We start from the raw sequence: 17,599 nt of genomic DNA, 5'->3' as shown, positions 1-17,599 counted from the left end.
GGATGCTGTACTTGTAAATTAATGCTATATATCTACTGTTTTCATCGTATCTGTGGTTCATGTCCCATAAGTAATCTAGCATCAACTTTAGCTTCAATATTTAGTATATCAATCTAAATTTGTTATACCATATATATTTATTTTTAAAATTACAGTTATAGGATGATTAGATAGAACATTTTTCGAAGGCAGAGCTTATTAACAACCAATTTATGTCTTCATGACAGGGCTTCTAGCGGCGTGGCTTTTTCTTTGGGCCATGTTTTATTGTTGCAATGTTGCGCCTTGATTCTCAGCCTGTTTACTTGGGGCCTCTTTTTGTCTCATTGACTTGTAATGAGCATATTGTACGGAAAACTTTTGCTCAATTGTATCATGTTAAGGAAGATTTTTTATATGAAGAGAATATTTTCTAAAATGAAAAGTAAAAATTATAGAACAAACTGGTGGCAAGACTAGATAAACCATCATGGATGAAACATTTATTTTGATTGTTGCCATAAAACTTAGGAACGCGCTCCGGCAGTCTAGTCCTACAACAACCCCATTCGTACTCAGGGCTTTATTTCTGAACCTCTACATACATAGTCGTCCATACGGACGTACTTTGTTTACAATCATACACTTAGGGCTTAGCTCAGTGTCTCTGCCTCTCCTCCCTCTCCCTCTGTCTCTCCCTCTCGCTTTGACTCTCTCGCTGTGAGCTTGACCCTGGAGCGAAAATTGTCATCTCAGACCTACTCTCTTTCAATCTCCACGCATCTTCCCTGGATATACCAGACGAGTTCCTGATTGCATCCAATGGTAGCGCTCTAAACACTGAGACACGTCCAGCCAGCTGGCTGGTCTGGCTGAGTCCATTGGTCTTGAATGATACCCACTCGAATCTATCGCTGCTTGCTCTCTTCACCACTGCAAAGTTCTGTGGAACAACCACAAGCTGACCCTCACGAATTTCCTCATGGAATACAGATTCTCCATTCTCTGAGACAATTTGAATCCTGCCATTGCCCCTTGTGATGGACACTATGCTGTGAGCATTCACGTTCCAGTGAAGTGCCAGGATAGCATTCTGAAAACATGCAAGTATATAAGTAAATAAGCATTTTTATTAGTTAGAAAATTCAATTTTAAAATAATTGTGCACACTGTGACAGTCTAATATGTATTAAATTATTTTCTTACCCTGTGAAGTACTCCTTTCTTAGCACTAAGTTGCAGGAATCTAAGGATGGGAAGGTTTAAGGCATTGACGCTAGAGACGCGTCCACCAAGTGGGTTATAGACATCAGCGCGTGATGGGTCATTGATGTTGTACTTCAGCGTCATTGTGCAGAAGGTTTCCTCTAAACCATTTCTCTGTCTTCGCTCTCTTTCTTCTTCGTATTGTTGTTCTTGTTCTTGTCTGTGTGGTGATAGTACCTCAAGGTCCTCCTGAACTCTGACAATAATGCCCCTCTGCCTCTTCTCTTTCTGCAGTCTTCTGGCTAGCTGAGTGTCTATGTTGAAAGATTGTGCAAGTATCTCCTCGTCGAAGGCGCTCAAGATATTGTTGCTTTGCTACCCTAGTTGCCCATCTCTCTCTCTCTCTCACTCTCCCAAAACAAGGACTCCATTGTTGAAAGAGAAGTTTTTTTTTCCAAGGAAAAATTCTGCACTCATATCCTTGATCCATTGAGGTTTGGCTAGCATATAAGCCCTTTGGAGATTGACATCATGTCTTGTGTGGATACTAGGAGTTTACTCTTATCTAGAGTGGAAGCAAATCCAAATTCATTGAAGGAGCCTCTAAAGCTGGTATGAAATCTAAATTATTGTTTACTGCTATTTCATATGCAAACAAGTAAAACGGGTATAAGGATCTTAGGGTTCAAAGGTTTATGGATCAAAATTTTTGTTATTCCGCTGCGTAATATCATCCTAAACCTAATGTGGTATCAAAGCCTCTTATACCTATATGTTTTTAATATAACGTTTGGATGTGTATCAATTAGGGTTTTAACATGTTTAAATCGAAAAATTGATTAAAAATTGTAGTGGTTTATGTGTGTTGTTTTTGTGATATTGCATTTGTTCGTGTTTGATCGAATTAAATAAAACTTGATTTCAATCATTGGAGTGCTCTGTGAAGGGAATGTGTTGTGTTGTGTGCTGTCGCGCACCAGGTTAGCAAGCGTGCAAACACACACGCACTGGTGGAAGAATGTGAGCAGCAGCATGCTTGCACGCTGTCGTGCATGGGAGTGTTGGCCGCATGCTCAGGCATGTGCCTTGGTGTTCCGCCGCAAACGGCACAACAATAACTTGGCGACTACACAAAGGTTGTTGCCGTGAGCACAGTCATGGAGTGCATGCAGCTATCTCCCCATTTGTGCCATGTGAGGTGCCTCATGGTGTCCAAGTGCTCCCCACACTGGCCTTGACCAGCAATGGTTTTTCAACAAAGGACTTATTGGTGCGCGTTAAAAGCACACCAAATCTGGAATTTTTGGAAGCACACGTATGATGCAATGGGCTGAATTTTGGGCCTGATCACATCGTTATGCATAGTTTTAAATCCATAATTTTCTATTATATGATGTTGCATGTAGAAACATTCTGGAGGCCAATTGAGTGAGGGCCAATAACAAGGAACTAAATGAAAATTTTAAAATTGTTGGACTAAAACGAACACTGTCGAAATCAAGGGGTAACTTGTATACCAACTTAATCAAAATTTAATTTTGATTGTTTATGCATCTTCTTGTTTATGAATATCATGGTGTTTGGGGCATAAGATGAACCTAGTTTAAGAATTTTTGGATATGTAATTTTAAAATAGGGTTTGTGGCCCTGCCTTTTCTGTATACTCTCTAATGTAACTTCTCTCTCTCATCTCACTCCCCTTGAAGTAACTCGAGGTTTCTTTCAATTATGTAAAATGTAATTCTGTTTTGAAAGTTGTGTAATGTTTAGAAGAAAGCAATTAAAAGAAGAAAGCAATACTTGAAGAATCCATTTATTTATTTAAACCTAGGTTGACCAACCATTCCTCTAGGCTCGAGGGAATTGGTTTTAGTTAAGGCTATGCACCATCACATTTCCTTAATGGCTAGATGCATGCTAAGGGTGTATGTTAACTATAAGATGCTAATAAAGATAAAATTGGTGAGATATAAAATAAAAACCCCTCAAAAAGTATATTAAGTCAATAATTTAAAGCTTCCATCACCATGGGTTTGATCAAACCATTGTTCGTTAGAACCTTGTTTGTAAAGCGAAGGTACACTTTTACCAGTGGAGGTCAACATCATTGGAGTTTTCCTAATGGTGATGGGTAACTTAAATGATGTGTTTGCTGTTCGCCAAAGCGAAGGTTCATAAACATCATAGGCATGTAGAGAAGTACAATTGTTTGTGTAGTGGTGACATGTGTGTCTCTTCTATGATATTGAGAATCACACTTGAGGACAATGGTTTTGCCATTGAATGTGTGATTGGTTTGTGCGGGTAATTTGCATTGAGGTTGGTAGTAAGAGCATCACTGGTGTGTATGAAGTTTGTTGACCTACCTAATCAACCCATTTTGGCTGTTCACTAATGCAAAGGTTTGAAATAGCTAGATGGATCTCGATCCACTAGGGAAGCTAAAAGCTTTTGGGTAATAGTGAAGTTTTACTTGAGGAAATAGGGAGCAATTATTTAATAAAGACTTATTAAATAATAATAAAAATTATACAACAAATTTGTTTTTCTGCACTTGTAGATTCATTAAAATGGAATACTAACCTATCACTACGACCGATAATCAAGAAAGACAACAGGCTAGATGGATCCAATTTCTTGGACTGGTATTGAAATCTTTGGATTGTACTTAAGTCCGAAAAGAAATGTATGTCCTTGATAAACTTATCCACTAGCCTGCACCGATGCCACTCAGCAAGTTAAGGATACTTATCAAAAGTACTTGATGATGCTAATAATGTTCAATGCATTATGCTAGCATCAATAACTCTAACTACAAAAACAGCATGAGATATGGATGCACATGCCATAATTTTGCACCTCAAGGGCTATATCAAAAGAATACTCGACATGAGAGGTATAAGGTGTCAAAGGCATAGTTTAAGAGCTTAATGGTGAGGGAGCCCAACTTGGTCCTCATGTGCTCAAGATGATTGGGCATGGAGGCTTGGACTTTGGGTTTTGGTGTTGATGCAAATTACAATGTGACTTAATTCTGCAGTCACTACCAATTTTATTACCATTCTAATGAACTTCAATATTACATGATGAGAAGTCATCAGAGCTCCTAATATGCTGGGATTGTGGAGCGGGACTTGAAAAAGTCCAAACATGTTTTACGGTTGCTACTGGTAAAGGCAAAGGTAAGGGTAAGGGAAAGGCCAAGGTCTATCCCAGTCCAAACCCAAAGGATAGATGCTCTAAGCCTGAGGGGTGCAATTGGAAAAGTGGGGAAGTAGTATGCTTCTATTGTGGCAAGCTTCCACTAGAGGAAACACTACAAGGCTTTCTCGAAGCCAGAAAAAGTCAAACGCTTCAAATCAAGTATGTACATGATTGAGATTAATTCTCCCCTTAACATTGATGTGGTACTCAACTTTGTACTGATGTGTAGGAACTAAGGCGTAGATTGTCGCAAGGGAGAGGTGGACTACAGTTGAAATGAGCACATGTGGCTGCATTAGTGTAGGATCTTATTGTTTGACTTTTCCTACGAGCTTATTATTGGAACTAAATAACTATTAATCGTACCTTCAATCCCAAAATATTATTTGTATATGCTGTGGATGATATGGGATATCATTTTAAATTTAATAGATATGCTTTCCTTTAGTTTGAATGGTATCCTATTTGAACTGAAGGTATATAAGGATTATATGTCTTGATTTAAACAATAAGGATATTCTCAATGTTAAAACAAAGAAAGCTAAGCATACGAACAAACCCAACAAATACCTTTGGCATTGTAGACTGGGTCATATAATCAGACCCACATCGCAAAACTTTACAAAGATGGAGTTTTGGACCCTTTTGATTTCTGTCATTTAAGGTATGTGAGTCATACCTTTTAGGAAAGATGACCAAATCCCTTTCATAGGACAAAGTGAAAGGGCTGAATTGTTAGCATCATCCATAGTGATGTATGTGGTCCAATAACAATTGAAGCAGAGGTGGATATTCTACTCATCACATTTACTAGACTTAGTAGATATGGTTATATCTATCTTATGAGACAAAAATCTGAGCCTTTGATAAATTCAAAGAATTCAAGAATGAAGTACAGAATATGTTGGGCAAGAGTGTTAAAGCTCTTCGGTTAGATAGAGAAGGTGAATATGAGCTCTGGTTTTATGAATACCTAATGAGTGTGGGATAGTATCACAACTACATCTTTTTATACACCCAATACAATGGTGTTGTAAAAAGGAGGAATGGGACCTAAATTACTTGATGGTTAGGTCTATGATGAGTTAAGTGATCTATCGCATCATTCTAGGGTTATGAAATGTTCACTAGGCAAGTATTCACCTGAGTATCCTATAGAGAGAATCCAGAGAATTGCTAGTTTAAAAGGGTGTTCGTCTAAAATTGTATCTTTATCCAGTTATAAATACTATTATACAAAGATTATTTCTCACATATATAAATCCACATAAATCTTCACTGAGACGGTTGATGAATCCTCTCGCCAGCTTGCGTCTCGACCACTACCATCTAATACCTCAAAAATAAGGAAAGCAAGGGGTGAGCTATAATCCTCAGTAAGTAAACCAAATCAACTCTACTTTTAATCGCTTCCCATTTTTGTTGTACTGCTTCTAAATTTCTCTTGCTTTCTCTTTTTTCAGGCGTACTACTTAGCTCTTCTATTTTCTCAAATCTTTCTAAATCCTTCTAGTGTTGTGCTATTCTTATATTTTATTTCTCTGCTCGCTAGATTATAACTTTCTGTTTCTTTCTCTACTCAACAAATCGTAAGTTTCTTGCTATTTGTCATGTTCTAATTTTTGTTCTTTTCTTGTATAACTCTAATTTCTTTTCTATTCTCGACGCCTCATTTTCTTTTCTTCTCTATTTTCATGGTTTCTATTCCTTTCTTCTCTATTCTTATGGGCTTCTATTTTCTTTTCTCTATTCTCGTGGGCTTCTATTTCTTTTCTTGGCTAGTCGACACGCAATAATAAAATAAATATTTAATCATGCATAAATGCATGAGATGCAAGCAATAAAATGTATGATGCATATGCAAATGATCATGTTTGTATTCTTTCTGAAAATTCTTTTTAATTCTTTCTGAAATTCTTTCCTTTCTCCAATCTTTCAGTTTTCTATTTCTATTATTTTTTCTTTTTTTTCTTTTTTGAAATTTTTCTTGTTTTCTATTTCTTTTTCTGATTTTTTTTTCTGTATTCTGTTCTAATTTGCCGATCGAACTGGCTGAGGCATGGATTTGGAACCTAGCCGTGTGAAGATATCTAAATTCTTTGGGTATAGTCCTCATCCATATGCACTTTAGCGGACTGTCAATTCTGTTTTCTATTCTGAAGCCGCACTGATGGTAGCGTGCATGTGGGAACTTCTGCATCTCTGTGCCACTAGCTAACGCAGTGAATGCTCACAGGTTCCCCATCGAACAGCCTTCTAAAACATGCTCTGTAAATCTCAAAATAACTAGCTAGACATTTTTAATAATTTTAAAATTTCTGAATATATGCTATGCTATGTCATGCATTTATATGCTGTATGCATGATCCAAAAATACGTGTCTAACTTTGGCATGTATTCTATTAATTCTAAGGCTTTTTTTTCTATACTTTGTTGAAAGCCCAAAGTTTATTCTAGTAACACGCTTAACTTAAATATTTTTTTTTATTCTTTATTCTGAATTCTATACATCGTGTGTACGTATGCGATTCTATAATTTACCTAATTCTTTAATTCTATCATGCTATGTAAAATGTACACGTACACAAGTACATTATCTCTCACAAATTCTACTCTCTATAATTCTATTAGGAGATATTAAAATGGCACAATTCAATAGGGAATGAATTCTCATTTGGGCAATCTAATTTCTCTAAAAACGTTATGCCACAACTTAGGTATTAAGTCTACTAACTTGCCCAATTATGCAACTAGATTTCTCAAACTTATAATCACCTACCATGTCATTAAACAACTCCTAATATTTTCTAATGTAAAAACTGCCTGTACAACTTTCTAAATACAATCTTCATGCCATAAATTTGCATTTTCTTACATGACCATCAACTTCAATTGTATACATGCCTTCTTTCTTCTTTTCTTTTGGCTACATTCTATACATTATCTTGTTGCCATATTAATCATTGAAAATTCAGTCTAACATATGGCACAACATATATACTTTGGCTAAATTATAATTTCTTCTAACATTCTTAACTAACTTTTGGCCAATACAAAAATATTCTCAAGATCTTCTAGCAAATTCTATGGCTTGTAATATATAATAAGACATGAAAACTATACTCATACCAATCAATTTCTAAAATGGTCATGTATTTAATACATAAACTAAACTCTATTTCTTTGATGGTTATTTGATATTATACTTGGGAAAGATTTTCTATTCTTTATACATAAAATCACTTATTACATATTGTTTGTAATTAATCTCAAAACAAGAAACAACAAATACTCATTTGGCCAAGCCATTATTTGGATGATCTTTCTAAATTCAAGTACACAAACTTGAGAATTTATTATGGCATATTATATGTCTGACATAATCTACCATTCTCTACTATCAACAATGCCATATCAAAGTACATTAACATGTAAATCCCTTCTAACACTTTCCCAAAGTCATAAGTTTCACAATTTCTAATTCAATAATAAATAAAATGCTATTGAAGAATACTAAGGGTTCAAGTAACTTGAACCATGCACTAAAAGCCATTATTCTCATTAACTAACATGACAAGTGAATTCTAAATTTTGGCATAACAAATGCACTCGAATACTAAAATTTACACTTGGTTAAGCCTAACATAACCTTTCAACTCCAATCTTTCTTTCTCTAACAATTTTTCAATAAGATTTAAAAACTCAGCATGCATTTCTCTTTGAATTTTCATCAAACAATTCACATGCACATGCAAATACTTATTGGCCACGCTTCCCAGTCTCTCCAAGTCCACCAAAATGGAGCAAAAACTCACTAAATTTAACTTCAAATCTGGCCGGATTCAACACTTCAAAATTCATCAACAATTCTTCCATATTTCATCCCTAATTCTACCAAATCACCACATACATATGAACTACTTCTCATGGCTGGAATTTACACATCATTCAACATTAAAACAGTAATATTCTCACCATACAATCACTTACAAACATACAAGAATCAATCTACACAATTATTGCTCAAATCAAAACTAAATTGGATTTACTTACCTTGAATTTGTGCAACACTAATATATAACCTCCCTTTCCTAAAATTCTCTTCCTCTTGACCTAAATCATATGAACCAAATAATTTAAAACTTTAGTTTATCACACACCTTTGTGCTAGAATCTTACCTTCGGATGTTTTAGGATTGAAAATCTATAAAAATTTAAGCCAAATCCTATGAAATCTCTTTGAAATTTGGTGAAGAAGTTTGAGAGAAATTGGATGAGAGGTGGGTGTACCAGGGATGGGAATGCTAGGGTTTAGTTTATTGAAACCTATTTTATATATATATATATATATATTATATATATATATATATATATATATATATATAATATAATATATATATATATATATATATATATATATATATATATATATATATATATTCCCATTTTGCCCTATACTTTTATGAATTCCAATTATGCCCTACGTGCATTTACTAATATACCCTCACTTTCAAATGATTTAACACATGTTCTTGGTCATTTTTACTCCCCATCTTTCATCTAGTTGTGAGTAAAAAGACCATTTACCCTTGTTCTTTAATTTCTTTCTATTACTTTACAAACACGTATTTATCTCGGCATCACACCACGGTATTTTCTGTAACTTTCTACCACTTATTCTCATGGCTAGCACACTTAATACATTATATTATCATACTCACTTTTCAATTGAACACGTGATTCTGTGTGAAATGACCATTTTGCCCCTATTGAAACTTTTATGAAATTCCTCTATAAAACTAGTTAAATATATTCAACTAGACTATAAAATAATCCCTACTATATTTCTGAATGTGGGTATTACAGGTTGACTTAGAGACAACGACTCACATACGAACCGTGTGCTGTCAAAGTCTGTGGATAAGACCCTACGAACATGGAGTGAGGAGAAACCCCAACTTGTCTTATATGAAGATTTGGGGTTGTAAAACTTATGTCAAAAAATTGAATTCGAACAAGATGGGCCCGAAATCTAATAATGTATATTTGTGGGGTTAAGGAGCCAAATGATACAATTTTTACCACCCAAAAGAGCACAAAATTTTGTTGCTCGTACTGGTTTCTTCTTAGAGCAGGAATTCTTCTAAGAGGTACTAGTGGGAGAAAAGTAAAACTCGATGAAGTTTAGTACCAAAGATACATTAAATGAAAGATGGGATGATGTGCCACAAGAAATGGTGAACATCATGAGGAGGTTACTCCACAATCTGTGGATCAAAGTGAACCACTCAAGTAGCATAGGGCTACATAGGTCTGGAAGAGTATGTCATGAGCCTGAGAGATATGGCTTTCTCGTGATCAACATGGCAACAACTTGTCTACCAAAACAGAACCAGAAAATACGATGACGCTATATTGGATCCAGATTGTTAAAGGCTGAAGCCATGAAATCTAAGATGGACTCCATGTACCAAACCAAGTATGGCCTCTAGTGGATCCACTTGAAGGGTAAAACCCATAGAGCGTAAATGGGTCTTCAAGAAGAAGACTGACATGAATGGCAACGGGCATACCTACAAGGCATGACTAGTTGCCAATGGTTTCAAACAAATTCATGGCATGACATAAATGGATATCAAAACAACTTTCCTGATATATATATATATATGTGTGTGTGTGTGTGTGTGTGTGTTGTGTGTGTGTGTTGTTATTATTAATTAATATTAATATTGAAATAATATTAATATTAATAAAGATAATATAAAATCAAATTTAAAATTAAAATTAAAATACCATGTGGGAATTTCCTAGATTTGGCAATGGAATATGTCTAATCTAAACATGGAATTAATTGATTACGATTCCATATTGATTAGGTTTTTGATTGCGCACTTTAAAGTGCAATTAAAATCAAAACTAAATAATTCACTCAAAATAAAACCCTAGCCGCCCACTCTCTCTTTCTCTCACTCTCCCAAAACCATGGACTTCGTTGTTGAAGGAGAAGTTTTTTTTCCAAGGAAAAATTATGCACTCACATCCTTGATCCATTCGGGGTTCAGCTAGACATCGAGCCTTTTAGAGATTGAGGTCTATCTTCGTGTGGATACCGAGAGCTCACTCTTATCTTAGAAGAAGCGAATCCAAATTCATTGAAGGAGCCTCCAAACGCTGGTATGAATATGAAATTATTGTTAATGCTTATTTCATATGCAAACAACGTAAAACGGGTATAAGGATCCTAGGGTTCAAAGGTTTATGGATCAAAATATTTTTGTATTCCGCTGCGTAAATCTGATCCGTAAACGGCATTTCCAAGCCTAAATGTTCGCAGGGGTTCACCTTCAATGGTGGTTCCTCACTTGTACTCCATGAGACCTCAATTGTGAGTTCTTACAGAACTCTTTCCTCGGACCAGTTAAAATGCCAAGTAGCCTTCTACGAAACGTTTCTCTATACTTTGGTCACTGGACGACATTTCTAGTAGCTTAACTCCAGATACCTGAAACACGAAGAACACACGTGTTACTACCTATGTCGACAATAAGCGACATATCCAACTTACATTTAGTTCAGGTATGGAAAGCTCGCAAGCGAACACCCTACGATGACTTCTAGCAACCAACCCAAAATCCTAGCAGAGATTTGGCCGTTCATCTTAGTGTTCTAAAACCTAACTCATGAGTTTAGATCAAGGTAACCACAAATACCCTCCTAGCAACAAAATGAAACACTTAAAACAAAGGAAATCGAAAAGCAAGGTTAGAGTACTTACATGCAAAGGAAAATGAGTTTTCATGGAAAATTGCAGTGGAGAAACTTAGAGAAATGTGGTTGAGAGAGAGAGAGAGAGAAGCTGAAAAGTCCAAGTTAAATTTTCTAAAAAATTAGGTTGCAAAGCCCGTTTGATAGTGTCAAAATTGGGCTGGAAGTGATCTGGCCGTTCATTGATGATGAATCTCAGCCCTCCATCATCGAGCAATCTGATCCACTCAATCAGGACACGTGGCGACGATCCGTGAAGGGCGACAACCGCCATTCCCAGTATCAAAACGGTAGCTACACGTCGCTTCGATTACACGATGGCCAACTATCGTTGTAAAACGTGCAACAAAAATTAACTCCATGTACGACAGCATTTTATGCATAACAGCAGCTCGAAAGATTACCTTAATGCCTATTATTTGCAACTTTAGAACCGTTGAATGAAAAGCTTCAGAGTTTTAAGCACGTCACCGTGAGCGAGGTTGCATATTACAGCCGTCAAAATTCTAACAAATCATGTTTGCATGAGTTAGGTCAGTGAAGGATCGAGCATAACAAACAAACCTCAAGGATTCAGTTTTCGAAGCTCGACCCGACCTCCGAGCACTGGGGGCATATGTGGTGGTGAATTTGCTGTAAGCTCGAAATGTCAATAGCTCGTGAACATGAAGTCACTGACCTATAGAGCTCGCTGCGATTTTAAGGTCTCAAGAGATAAGCTTGACCAAAGCAAAGTTCGTCGTGACCTACTTAACGGGTATCCGACGACTCAAAGGATAAGTCCAGATCTCTTGATATTTCAAAGAGGATATTGCCAAATCCTTTTAGCTCGCTTTGACGCACAATCGCAGAAATCACGGGATATACATCAAGTGTGATGCTATCCCGGATTTAGCTCATTTCCATTTTGAAATCCATGTATAAATACCCACAAAGAACGATGTAGAAGGGGTTTACAATTATTATTCAGAAAAGGCAAAGCAATAAACACAGTGGATGTAGGTTTGAGAAGCAGCCTCTCCAAACCACTTTAAAAACTTTTTGTTGTCTTTTTATTTTGTCATTTACATTACACTCTTTGCTATTTTAATTAATCAGGCATATATTCGTTCATCACGGTTAGTTGGATCTTTGATGGTGCCTTTTTTGTTATCAACACTCTGCTTGTTCATGACAAAAAAGAACCCCGGAGTCATATGTTATTCTCAAGTACATGATGAGACTTGGGAACAAAATCCCCTGCTGCCTAGAGATCCTCATCAAAAAGCCATGGCACGTTTCGGGCCAAATATGGAGATGAAAAGGTAAATATTCCTGTTCCTCTGTTTTAACTCGTCTCTAGCTCTTAGGCTTAATTGCAGGCTTCTCTGAGCTCGAGGCTCCTACAAGCTCGACTCCGAATCTCTTAGTACTGGCTCAGAACCTTGGTTTAGGGTCAACTTTGCTCGGGTGGTAGGAAGATGTGACCTGTTTCTTCATCTTAGTAGCAATCGTGGGCTTTTTTTTTAAGCTCTTAGGCCTCTTAGCAACCTTCATGTCTATGAAAACGATGACACATCAGATTTCTACTAAAAAGCATTACAACTCCAAAAGCGAGCAAATTGGTACTAACCTTTCTCAAAGATAATGTTGAACCTCATAGAAGGAAAGCAAAACGTAAATGAAATCAAGCACAAGAGAGTGATTAGTGCAATCACATTGCGATATCCTTTAGGTAGAGCACTAAAAGCTTCCAATCGCCATAACGAGCTTTCTAGTGCAAAGTTTCGCTCACAGTTCTCTGCAAAGAAAAAACAATACGTTATCTATAGCCCGACTACTGGACACTTAACTGCGAAGAAAATAAAAGAACACATACATGATTCATTCCTGAAGAAACCAATATCTCCGTACTGAAAGAAAAAATATTCGGAGTCCCAGTTCTCAGTCTTCTTTGGGACCCTGACCAATCCTTTGAGGCATTTTCTCTTTGCCTTAAAGAAGTAATATGTATCATCCTGACTTTTCTTTAGGTTATATAGCTGAACGAGCTCTTCGACAGATAACTCGTCTAGACCAACTAACATAAAAGCTATGTACATTCCTACTATTATAATGTATGAATTCCTCGACAATTGAAGGAGGGCAACGCTAAAATGTTGGCAATAAAGGAGTGAGATGGGATTGACACTCCACACCTCAAAAAGGTCTCAAAGATCGCCACCCAGCCATTGGGGGGATCCTTTCTTGAGTAATCCTTAAGTGGATAGAGGGGGCTCTCGATCACATACTCCTTTTTTATGCGTTCAATATCCTTGATAGTGATCGACAACATCTGTTCTTTCCTGTTATAATAGGTGCCCTAGAGTCAATCTATTATGGTTTATGATCAATAAAAAGGTTGTTTCTACATTATGTAATTCATATTTATTATATGTTGTGATGTATGTCCTTAGAATGGTAGAACCGTGCCAAGGGTATCGAGTATTTCAAATCTCGATAATGAGGACCCTATGATCACATAAGGTGGCTATTCTAGAAATGTCTGTAGACCTATATTATTCTGACTAAAGACACAAATAATACGATAATGCTATCAAAGTGTTGAACGACCATGTCGAAAGGTAGTGATTGATCTCACTTGTTAAGGTTGTTTGCTAACAACCTAGTGCAACACATGGATGCTTGTCATAGGCAAGTTCACTAGGCAGACCCGCCAAAGGATTTCACAAAGATGGTAACCCCAGTGTTTGTGGAATAAATCCTCTAATGGATGGTGGTGCATGTGATCCTTAGACTTCAGATCACTGGAGCGCCTTATACACCAATTGGTTTAGTTTGACTCTAATCCAACGTAGTTCTATTTAGAGCTATTAGAATAGCAGTGATTGGTTACATCAAAAAGTGTATCAAGACTATGGTGGATTAACAAAGGATTCATCACTCCCAGGTATGAGAGAAATTATCTCACTGAGCAATTCAGTAAATGGCAACAAGACTAAATCTGTGGCCACAATGGGATTAAGTTGTAGCTCAATCCAATCTATTCCGGTTGTTGGTCTAATAACCGAATACCGAGATGTCAAGGATATCTGAGGTTGATACTACTTTTGTACCTTAGCCTTGATGAGATCATGTATGATGAAATGATTTGATTGCACGATAACAATATCGTTGATTAGAAAGTTGTTTCGCTAAATCTGAATCTATCAGGTGGCCATGATGCCTTGATAGAGGCCAATCTTGGTCTATACTTAGTGAGACGATTGATTCGGTGTCAATCGCAATACTACTCACTGTCAATATGATGAGGAGCCTTCGTGTTGCAGACATAGAAGACAGATTAAGAATAAATAAGTGAGAAGGGTATTTTCATCTTTTAAGATGAATAAGGTATTTGGTAATCTCATAGTATAATTAAATTTACGGAGGTTGTTGCCTTTATTTAATTTCATATGGAAATTAAAATAAGTGAGATTGTGTGTGTGTGTGTGTGTGTGTGTGTGTGTATTTATATAAATGTTATATTATTAATTAATATTAATATTAATAAAGATAGTACAAAATCAAATTTAAATTTGAAATTTAAATACCATGTGGGAATTACCTTCATTTGGTAATGGAATATGTCTAATATAAATATGGAAGTAGTTGAATACAATTCCATATTAGATTAGGGTTTTTGCTTGTTCACTATTTAAAGTGCAATTAAAATCAAAACTAAATAATTCACTCAAAAAAAAAAAAAAAAAAAACCCTAGCTGCCCTCTCTCTCTCTCTCTCTCTCTCTTTCTCTCTCACTCTCCCAAAACCATGGACTCCATTGTTGAAGGAGAAGTTTTTTTTTCCAAAGGAAAAATTCTGCACTCATATCCTTGATCCATTGAGGTTTGGCTAGCACATAAAGCCCTTTGGAGATTGACATCATGTCTTTGTGTGGATACTAGGAGTTTACTCTTATCTTAGAGTGGAAGCAAATCCAAATTCATTGAAGGAGCCTCTAAACGCTGGTATGAAATATGAAATTATTGTTTACTGCTTATTTCATATGCAAACAACGTAAAACGGGTATAAGGATCTTAGGGTTCAAAGGTTTATGGATCAAAATATTTTTGTATTCCGCTGCGTAAATCTGATCCATAAACCTACTGTGGTATCAAAGCCTCTTATACCTTATTATGTTTTTTAATATAACGTTTGGATGTGTATCAATTAGGGTTTTAACATGTTTAAAATCTGAAAAATTGATTAAAAATTTGTAGTGGTTTATGTGTGTTGTTTTTGTGATATTGCATTTGTTCGTGTTTGATCGAAATTAAATAACACTTGATTTCAATCATTGGAGTACGCTACTGTGAAGGGCAATGTGTTGCTGTTGTGTGCTGTCGCGCACAGTAGTAGTAGCAACGTGCAAACACACACCACTGGTGGACAGAATGTGAGCAGCAGCATTGCTGTTGCACGCTGTCGTGCATGGGGAGTGTTGGCCGCATGCTCAGGCATGTTGCCTTGGGTTTTTCCTCTGCAAACGGCACAACAATAGCCTTGTGCGACTACACAAAGGTTGTTGCCGTGAGCAGCAGTACATGCGAGTGCATTGCAGCTATCCTCCCTAATTTGTGCCATGTGAGGTGCCTCATGGTGTCCAAGTGCTCCCCACACTTGGCCTTGACCAGCACCTGGTTTTTCAACAAAGGACTTGATATGGTGCACGTTAAAACGCACACCAAATCTGGAATTTTTGGACAGCACACGTATTGATGCAATGGGCTGAATTTTGGGCCATGATCACATCGTTATGCGATAGTTTTAAATCCATAATTTTCTATTGTATGATGTTGCATGTTAGAAACATTCTGGAGGCCCAATTGAGTGAGGCCCAATAACAAGGAACTAAAATGAAAATTTTAAAATTCGTTGGACTAAAACGTAACACTGTCGAAATCAAGGGGGTAACTTGTAATTTACCAACTTAATCAAAATTTAATTTTGATTGTTTATGCATCTTCTTGTTTATGAATATCCATGGTGTTTGGTGCATAAGCCTATGAACCTAGTTTAAGAATTTTTGGATTATGTAATTTTAAAATAGGGTTTGTGTGCCCTGCCTTTCTCTGTATACTCTCTAATGTAACTTCTCTCTCTCATCTCACTCCCCTCGAATGTAACTCGAGGTTTCTTTTCAATTATGTAAAATGTAATTCTGTTTTGAAAGTTGTGTAATGTTCAAGAAAAAGCAATTAAAAGAAGAAAGCAAATTACTTGAAGAATCCATTTATTTATTTAAACCTAGGTTGACCAACCGATTCCTCTAGGCTCGAGGGAATTGGTTTTAGTTAAGGCTATGCACCATCACATTTCCTTAATGCTTAGTATGCATGCTAAGGGTGTATGTTATCACTATAAGATGCTAATAAAGATAAAATTGGTGAGATATAAAATAAAAACCCCTCAACAAAAGTATATTAAGTCAATTAATTTAAACGCCTTCCATCACCATGGGTTTGATCAAACCATTATTCGTTAGAACCTTGTTTGTTAAAGCGAAGGATACACTTCTACCAGTAGGAGGTCAAACATCATTGGAGTTTTCCTTAATGGTGATGGGTTAACTTAAATGATGTGTTTTGCTTGTTCGCCAAAGCGAAGGTTCATAAACACATCATAGGCATAGTAGAGAAGTACACTTGTTATGTGTACGTGGTGACGTGTAGTATCCTCTCTATTGATATTGAGAATCACACTTGAGGACAATGGTTTTGACCATTGAATTGTGTGATTGGTTTGTCGGCTTAATTTGCATTTGAGGTTGGTAATAAGAGCTATCACTGGTGTGTATGAAGTTTGTTGACCTACCTAATCAACCCATTTTGGCTTGTTCACTAATGCAAAGGTTTGAAATAAGCTAGATAGGATCTCGATCCACTAGGAAAGCTAATAGGCTTTGTTGGGTTAATAGTGAAAGCTATTACCTTGAGGAAAATAGTGGGAGCAATTATTTAATAAAAGATCTTATTAAATAATAATAAAAATTATAACAACATTTGTTTTTCTGCACTTGTAGATTCATTAAAATGAGTAATACTAACCTATCACTACGACCGATAATCAAGAAAGACAACAGGCTAGATGGATCCAATTTCTTGGACTGGTATTGAAATCTTTGGATTGTACTTAAGTCCGAAAAGAAATTGTATGTCCTTGATGAATCTTATCCAACTGAGCCTGCACTCGATGCCACTCAGGAAGTTAAGGATACTTATCAAAAGTACCTTGATGATGCTAATAATGTTCAATGCATTATGCTAGCATCAATGACATCTAAACTACAAAAACAGCATGAGAATATGGATGCACATGCCATAATTTTGCACCTCAATGAGCTATATCAAAAGAATACTCGACATGAGAGGTATAAGGTGTCAAAGGCATAGTTTAAGAGCTGAATGGCTGAGGGAGCCCAACT

At 36.4% G+C, this 17,599-nt stretch overlaps 1 protein-coding gene across 1 annotated transcript; it reads right to left on the bottom strand.

The window, feature by feature from the left end:
- Positions 1 to 637: 637 nt before the first annotated feature.
- LOC116129542 (legumin B-like) lies at positions 638 to 15,759 on the bottom strand. The gene is made up of 3 exons (XM_031415262.1): positions 15,556 to 15,759; positions 1,186 to 1,560; positions 638 to 1,072 (listed from the first exon to the last, which is right to left on the bottom strand). Exons 1-3 carry the CDS (start codon positions 15,757 to 15,759, stop codon positions 638 to 640), a joined length of 1,014 nt encoding a protein of 337 aa, XP_031271122.1.
- Between the last annotated feature and the right edge of the window lie 1,840 nt (positions 15,760 to 17,599).

Source organism: Pistacia vera, unplaced genomic scaffold, assembly GCF_008641045.1.
Source record: "Pistacia vera cultivar Batoury unplaced genomic scaffold, PisVer_v2 Contig212, whole genome shotgun sequence".
Lineage (NCBI taxonomy): Eukaryota > Viridiplantae > Streptophyta > Magnoliopsida > Sapindales > Anacardiaceae > Pistacia > Pistacia vera.
Note: the sequence above shows the minus strand (reverse complement) of the source record. Positions and strands in the feature narration are given on the sequence as shown.